This window comes from Fonticula alba (assembly GCF_000388065.1).
Source record: "Fonticula alba strain ATCC 38817 unplaced genomic scaffold supercont2.3, whole genome shotgun sequence".
NCBI lineage: Eukaryota > Rotosphaerida > Fonticulaceae > Fonticula > Fonticula alba.
The window spans coordinates 1,579,958-1,587,767 of NW_009242973.1; the positions used below are offsets into that span (position 1 = coordinate 1,579,958).

Below are 7,810 nucleotides of genomic sequence, written 5' to 3' on the forward strand. Positions count from 1 at the left end.
GGGACAGCAGCCCGCAGGCGTGCGCATGCGGGTTCCTGCCAATCGGCGCATACCCGGCAAGTGTTCCGGCGGGAAGCCGGCCTCCGAGAAGATGACCACGCGCCAGAAGTCGTGTGTGCTGCCGCTGTGGGTTTGCTGCTTGGATGAGCGGTCCTTCAGCAGGCCGCTGACGAAGGCCCAAACCAGCCGGACGATGACCGGGCCGCAGGAGTCATGCGCCAGCAGCGGCAGGCGCACCGAGCCGCGAATGGACAGCCGGTCGTCGGACCAGGAGATGAAGACGAAATTTCTGTCCCCCGTGGTGCCGGTGAGCGTGTGTGTGTGTGTGTGTGTGTGTGTGTCTGTGTGTAAGAAAAGGGCCCGGAAGAGGGGCGCGGGCTCTCCTTGGCCCCCTCTCCCCGCACCCACTGCCACGGAGGCAAGGACCCCCGGAGGGGGGCGGAGGCAAGGGCTGGTGCGAGAGGGAACAACACGCACGAGTACAGGGAGTACGTCACCACAAGGACATACTCTCGCTGGGTGACCGACAGCGAGGAGGGGGCCGACGTGAGCTGGGCATTGAATTGGTCCTGATACCAGCGGTCCGGCTGGGGTGGCGATGGGGGGCTCGAGGGCGGCGGGTCGGGGGTGGTGCGCCGGGATTTGGGCGCCGGGGGCACCGGCAGGGCTGGGCCCAGGGCACAGCCGCACCCGGCTCCAGAGCCTGGGCCCGCCACGCCGGGCAGCCCGTAGGGGAAGACCTGCTGCCGGCAGGGGGGCCGGGCGGGCGGGGGGCCTGCACGGCCGGAGTCCGCCGGGCTGGCCCGGCGAGCTGGGCCCCGCTTCCCCGGGGTCGCCTTGCGCAGCAGGGAGGCCGGGCCCGGGGCACTGGCCGCCGGGATTTGTGACGCGTGGCCGACAATCAAAAAGGGGCTGGGCGGCGAGCGCGGCAGAGACCGGAACAGGGGCAGCGTGTCGAAGGGACGCAAAAACCGGCTGGCCGTCGAGTAAAACAGCTGGCACAGCTGCCGGGCCAGCTGGCTATCCTTGCTGGCGAGAGCCATGATGACGCTCGGCTGGAAGGGCTAGGTGTTTCCGTGTGTTTCCGTGTGTTTCCGTGTGTTTCCGTGTGGTCGTGGGTTTGCGTATGCATATACGTGTGTGTGTATGTGTGCGTGCGTGCGCACACGCATAGGGGGATGCATGCGGGAGCGCGCGCATCGGCGCATGTGCCCATGGCCAGCAAAGGGAAAGAGGGTAAGCGGCGAGAAGGGCCCAGCGGTGGCAAAAGGCAAGCGGCGATGCGACACCACGGTCCGGCCGCCAGACGCGGAGCCGCACACAAGACGCACCATGACCACCACCAAACCCCCATCGGGAAGACGCTTGCCGGCGATGGTCACCGCATACGATTCGCACACCGACAGGAGGAACACCGTGGGAGGGGCCATGTCCACCCGGCGCGGGGCGCCTGGCCAGCGGAAGGCCCAGCGGAAGAGCAGCAGCAGCAGCAGCAGCAGCAGCAGCAGCAGAAGCCGGGAGTGAGTCGGGCAAGCCACAGCCAAAGGCAGGAGAAAGAGGCGGGGGGGGGGATGAGAAAAAAAAGGAGAAACAACAGCGGGCCGGACCCGACCACACACACATACCCGTCTGGTCGGTCTCGGGCAGGGTGAAGTCCGGCAGGGAGGCAAATGCCTGGGCCAGGGCGGCTGCCGCATCGGCCGGGTGCGGCGCCAGCCGGCCGAAGCCGAAATTCTGTGACTCCATGTCAGCACCAACAGGGGACCCGGCAGGCAACATCTCACACGAGAGGAAGGAAGCAAGAAAGAAAAGATCCCCCCCCCCCCCAAATCCCCTTCGCGGAAAGCAGCACGACGCACACTGTAGGCAGTCGACATGGTGTGCGATGCGCGGGCAATGTGCGCCGACGAGAGGGCCGGCCCGGTGGGGCTGGGCCGGGCGCCGGCCGGGGCCGGCCGCGGTGAGGCCTCTCCGGCTGCCGGGGCCGCAACCCCGGCGGCAGGGCCCAGCCCAGCGGCCGTAGCCACCCCCAGCGGGACCGGCACAAAGGGAGCCGGGGCTTGGCGCTGGAGAAGGTGCTGCTGCTGCTGCTGCTGCCGAGCCGCCGACAGGGGCCCCGGCTGCGCGGCCCCGGCCAGGGCGCCCCCGACGAAGGCAAAGCGCAAGTCCACCCGCGGCGAGTGGAAAACCCGCTGTTGCGGCAGGAAGCGCCCGGCTCCAGGGGCCGCCCCGGGCCCGGACGACCCGGCCGGGCCCTTGCCGCTGGGATGCGAGCCCGCCGGCCCGGCCCCCAGCCCCGGCGCCGGCAGCCCCAGCGTGTCGGCCGTGCTGGAGTTCACCCCGCAGGCCAGGTGCGAGATGCAGGCCGGGGCGGTCCAGTTGAAGCGAGCCGAGTCGACCGGCCGCCGGCCGATCATCAGCGGACACCCGTCCGGGAGTTGGCGATACTGGCACGCGCACCCGGGATAGTCCCCGAGCGAGTGGGCCGACGGGGCCGGGATGATGCGTGCCGGCTTGGCCGAGTGCGAGTGGATCGGCATCAGGCCCAGCTCCTCCCAGAAGGGCAGCGACCTGAGAGCCGCGCGTGAAGGATGCGCCCCCGGGGGGAGGAGGGGAGGCCGGCATGGATCGGGGCAATGGGCCATGCAGGACAGGCACGAGAGAGGGGCGAGAGCCCGGAGGGGACAAAGAGGGTGTGTGTGCGTGTGTGTGTGTGTGTGTGAGCGAGAGAAGGAGAGTGGGGGCAAGGACACGCGCGCGCTCGGATCGGGCGCCACCATGGCCTGGGGCACGCACCGCGAGCTCAGCTGCACCCGGGAAAAGGCATTCAGCGAGCTGAGGTTGTCCGCCTGCTTGGTCGACGTGCCGGGCAGATCGGACGAGGCCATGGTGGCCGTCACGCGACACTCGATCTCCGGCCAGAATACCGGCATCACCGGCGCCTGGCCGATGGCCAGCCGGCGGTCCTCCCCCGCGGCGGGAGACCCGGCCTCCTGGGGGGCCCGGCCGCCGGAGAAAATGCCCGCCAGGGCGGCCATCGCCAACGGGCCGCCCACCGTGGCCAGGGGCGACGCCAAGAAGTGCCAGTCCTGCTCCAGGGTCAGGTACCCCGGGCGGGTGATGCCGCCGAGGAAATCCGGGTGCCGCAGGGGGAAGGCCGCCGTCAGGGCCAAGCGCAGGCGCTGCAGCAGGACCGCCGAGTGGTCCGGCTCCGTCAGCGAGCACACAATCGGCACGGCATCGGGCCGACTTTCGGGCGAGGTGAAGACTGGGTGTTTGGGAGGCGGCCCGGCGGCCGGGGAGCAAGTGCGGCGGAGGCGGGAGGAGTCAGTCGACACGCCGCCGGAGATGGCAGCCAGGGCGCACCGGCGGACGTACTGCGCTTGTGCTGGGGGAAGGGAAAGGTAGACTGGGCACCATCCGGGCGCCGGGCTGAGCGGAGCCCGGTCAGGCTGTAGCCGCGCCAAAGCTGCATGTGCGTGGACCATCGATCAGGGGGGGTAAGGAGGAGGAGGAAGGAAAAGAGGAGGGAAAAGAGGAGGGAAAAGAGGAGGGAAGAGAGGAGGGAAGAGAAGAGGGAAGAGAGGAGGGAAGAGAAGAGGGAAGAGAGGAGGGAAAAGGAGGACAGGCAGCATTGTCAGGATGTGAAGGAACCCCAGTCAGATGAGATGCATGGAGGAAGGCAGGGCAGGCGGTGCGCACAGCGGATTCCGGGCCGGCGAAGAGCTGCGCCGTGGTGATCTTCCCGAACTTGGCTCGGCCAGCCGGCTCGCGCTGGGGATGCGCCCCGTCGCCCGGTAGCGGCGATGGCCGACGCGCCGCCGGCGAAGGGGCACCATGGCCGTCGCCCGGGCAGGAGGGGCCTGCAAACGCCGGGCCGAGGGGACCACATGAGTGGAGGGGAGGGGGGGGAGGGGGGGGGGGACGAAAAGGCGGGGGAATCCGGTGAGACAGGCAAAAGCAGCCAGCCATCGGCGCACTGGGGACGCACTGGCTCCGCCGAGACCCGGGGCAGGCGCCTCAGGCGTAGGCCCCAGGGCCCCGGGGGCAGGTCCTCCAGCCCCCGGGGCAGCGGCCTGCGGTGAGACGCTCGGCGGGCAAGCCGCCGGACTGAGCAGGGCCGAGCCCGAGTTCGGCGGCGACTGCCCTGGCGAGGACACGCTATACGGGGCCAGGGTCGAGGGGAAGAAGGAGAGTCCGGGCCGGCCGCCGGCACAGGCGGCCTCCATGCGCGTGCGGGCCTTCTCCGCGCGCGGGGTCCGGACTGGGTCCCGGTGCCCGGACACAAGGCCGAAGGGTCAGCGAGCCAGATCAAATCCCATCCGGTTGACCGACAACCGAGCGGAGAAGGAGGGCCCCTTGCTTTCGCCTACCGCTCCCGCCCGACCCGGCCCCCCCCCCCCCCGTCTCTCGCATTCAGCACGGGCGCGTACCAGGCAAATAGTCCGGGGTTTCGGCCGGAAAGAGAAACTCCGGCTGATAGGGCGCCGCGGTGGGCACCCCGCCAGCGGCCGGGGCCCCGGGCAAGGAGGTCGCCCCCAGTGCACCTGCCGTGGCCATGGCCGCCGTGGTCATGGCCGGCGAGTCGGCCTTGCTGGTGGCCGGCCGCACTCGGGCCCGCAGGGGCCCGGAGTTCGACCGCTCCAACAGACTCGACCGGGAGCGCCAGTAGCTCTCCAGGGAGAAGCGATTGCCCGGGGCCGGTGGTGGTGTTGGCGGGGGGGGCGGCGGCGGGGCCGGCAGCGACGGCGGCGGCAGCGGCGACAAAGCCGAGCCCGGGCCCGGCGGGCTGTCACCCGCCGACCTCGGAGCCGGGCTGGCTTCGGTGAGGCCGGCCTCCGACGCGCCCGGCGACCGACCGGTGTCCATGCGCCCGAATGCGTCGGCCCCGAGGAAGAGAGCCAGAGCCTCGTCATACGAGGGCAGGGCCCGGGCCGCGCCGTCGGCCGGGTCGAAGTCATCATCATCATGGAAGCCCCGGTGCGCCGGGTCCAGGGGCCAGGGCAGGGCCGGGTCCTGCTGCGCCTGCAGGATGAGGCTGTGCAGGGGCCGCGGCTCTGGCCGAGTCGCATGCCGGCGTCGGTACCGCAGGGGGGGATAGTCGGCCGCCGGCGGCGGCGGCGGCCCGCCAGCCCGAGCAAAGTCCCCCACCCGCAGCCGGGCCAATCGCCGCAGGGCCGACTGCAGGGCATCCACCGACTTGAAGGTGAATGCCTCGTGGATGAGCTGGCTCTGGTAGAAGGAGTAGTCCGCCAGCGACGGGGCAAACGGCCGGAAGGGGTAGGCCGGGTCTGGCGGGGCGGCGGCGGCGGCCGGGGCCCGGGGCTTGGGGTCGCCCCCGGCCGGGGTGGCCGTCGGGCCGGGGGCGGGGCTTGCCGCCGGGTCCGGCCCGGGCCCCGGCCCGGCACCCGCTCCGGGGGTCTCGGTGAACCAGCTAGCCGAGCAGGGGCTGATGCTCTGGGAGAGGGTGACGCTGGACTGGCAGTAAATCGCCGCAATGGGAACCACGGAGAAGGACCGGCCGGGGCCCGGGTCGCCGGGGTCGCCGGCCGGCGCGCCGCCCGCATCGGCCGCATGGTGGTACTGGATGACCACCCCCTGGGCGCACTGGGCACAGCAGACGGCCGACAAGTCCGCCTCGCACAGGAGGAAGGAGAGCATCTGCGAGATGAGCCCCGGCGGGGACCACGCCTGCGAGGCCCGGCTCAGCCCCGACAGGCAGCTCCCCGGGCACAGGGAAAAGAGCCCCGGGCAGACGAAGGCCCATGCGCGTAGCACCGCCGCCGGCAGGGGCCCCACCCCGTGCAGCACGGTGGCCTGGGCGCCGGACGGCGCGACAAAGACTGGCGCCCGGCCCCAGCCGGCGGGGCAGCGGCCCAACAGGAAGGCACCGAACAGCAACCCGGTCAGAGCGACGGCCCGATTGGAGGGAAGGCAGCGACCCGCCGGAAGGCATCCAACGTACCGGGCAAATTGTGGCACTGGTTGATCGGGTGCGCCGGGTCCATGGAGGACAGGGCGGTGGCGGCCGCGGCGGCGGCCATCCCGGTGCCCGGGGGGACCGAGCAGCCGACCAGTCGCGCCAGCGGCACCAAGTCCAGGCTGACCACTGGCGAGTGGACCACCACGCGGCTGACCGGCTGGTCGTACCAGTCGCCACTCAGCCGAACAGCCGACAGGAGGCTGTCGTGTTGGCGTGTGTGTGTGTGTGTGTGTGTGTGTGTGTGTGGGCCCCAGGGGGAGGGACGGGAGGTGAGTGGGGGGGGGGGGGCGGAAGCGAGAAGACTGGCACAAAAACAGGCGCAAAGGCAAGGGCGATCGGCCCGGGGCAAAAAGCAGGCCGGGTGCCTGTACCACGCCAGGCGGTGAGACGTGCCTGGAGGAGGAAGGCGAGTCCTGAGGGAAGGCAATGAAGTCGCCCAGCCGCACGCCGCCAATGAGGGTGGATATCCGACTGCAGGGGGTGTGGCATGTGCCGGTGGGGGGGGGGGGTGCAGTCGGAGTGTCAGCTGCGCAGGGGGGCAGGGGCCGCGGCAGGCCGGGCCCCGCCAGGCAGGCAGGCAGGCAGGCAGGCAGGCAGGGAGGCTCGACGCACCGGTCGGCAAAGTTGGTCAGGCTGTGTGACAGGCTGTTCATCAGGTCCAGGTCCAGCAGGGGATTGATGGTGCCACTGTCGACTGGTTGCACCGGCGATCGGCACACGCGAAGGAGGAGCCAGCCGGCGTCAGAACCGGAGCCGGGAAAGGGCCCCCCCCCCCCGCGGCGGGGGCAAAGGCGGGGGCGGAAGCTGGCAAGGGAAAGGGGCAAGCGCGCCTGCTGCACGTACGTCGAACCGAGGCCGGCAGGATGAGGCTCACCCGGTTGCCGGCGGCCAGCGCCAAACGGTAGGCCGGCTCGGCGGCGTCGCCCGGGCCCGAGGGCTCATCCTGCGTCCGGATGTCCAGGTGCGGCCCGAGGGTCAGGCCGTCGGCGGTGCGGCCGCAAAAAATCAGCAGGTCGATGTGGTGCGTGGCCGGGGCGGGGCCGGCGCCATCCTCGGCCCCGGCCGCCGGGGCCGGCGACGTGAAGGAACACACCACCCCCAAGTTGAGCAGGGTCAGGCCGAGCTTGACCGCCGGGCAGGCGAAGGACCCATCGCGCAGGTCGAAAAGCCGCGGCCGCCGGGGACCCACGCCGGTCCCCGCGCCCGGGCCCAGGGCAAAGCGCGCGCGGAACCAATCAAACGCATGCACGCGATCCTATTTGGCCCAGGCGCCCGGGGCGGGGGGGCGGGGGGGGGGAGGAGCGCCGAGGGGACGTGCAAATGCCAAGCGGCCCGGCGCACGGGGCGAGAGGGGAGGGAGGCGGGGGAGGGGCCGGACAAACGGTGAGGCTCGCGCCGCGGTGGGGGGCACAGATCGTGGCAGCAGATGCACATGGGGGGCGGCCGGCCGGCCGGCCGGTCGGACAGGCCGCCGGGCGACGCGCACCAGCGAGAAGGCGGCCACCGAGGCCGCGTCAGCTTGCAGGTGTGCCGAGAACCGGGAAAACCCATGCGGCAGGTGGAAGATACGTTGGTCCGGCCGAGCGGCGCTGGCGGGGGCGCTGGCGCCGGCTGGCGACCCCGGCGTCGACGCCCCGACCCCCGAGGCGGCATGCTGTGGCGGGTGCTGCGTCGGCGGGGCCGCGCGGCCGGTCGGGTGCGCCTGCGCGGCCGCGGCCGGGGGTCCGGCCGCCACCGAGCGCGCCTGGGGGGCCGGGGCCGCCACCGAGCCCGGGCCCCCTCCGCCGGACGGGAAGTTCAACGGGATGGAGGCCATCGACGGGACGG

At 72.0% G+C, this 7,810-nt stretch overlaps 1 protein-coding gene across 1 annotated transcript in view; it reads right to left on the reverse strand.

The window, feature by feature from the left end:
- Positions 1-7,799, reverse strand: part of H696_02138 (hypothetical protein) — a gene marked incomplete at its 5' end in the record, with an annotated part of 9,867 nt that extends 2,068 nt beyond the window's left edge. Inside the window, 15 exons of the mRNA XM_009496034.1 lie at positions 54-289; positions 478-1,064; positions 1,332-1,450; positions 1,626-1,734; positions 1,860-2,571; positions 2,797-3,268; positions 3,379-3,469; positions 3,703-3,863; positions 3,992-4,264; positions 4,434-5,843; positions 5,966-6,183; positions 6,377-6,454; positions 6,596-6,677; positions 6,827-7,238; positions 7,470-7,799. Of these exons, the coding sequence (XP_009494309.1) occupies positions 54-289; positions 478-1,064; positions 1,332-1,450; positions 1,626-1,734; positions 1,860-2,571; positions 2,797-3,268; positions 3,379-3,469; positions 3,703-3,863; positions 3,992-4,264; positions 4,434-5,843; positions 5,966-6,183; positions 6,377-6,454; positions 6,596-6,677; positions 6,827-7,238; positions 7,470-7,799 (5,290 nt within the window). The remainder of the gene's footprint in view (positions 1-53; positions 290-477; positions 1,065-1,331; positions 1,451-1,625; positions 1,735-1,859; positions 2,572-2,796; positions 3,269-3,378; positions 3,470-3,702; positions 3,864-3,991; positions 4,265-4,433; positions 5,844-5,965; positions 6,184-6,376; positions 6,455-6,595; positions 6,678-6,826; positions 7,239-7,469) is intronic.
- Between the last annotated feature and the right edge of the window lie 11 nt (positions 7,800-7,810).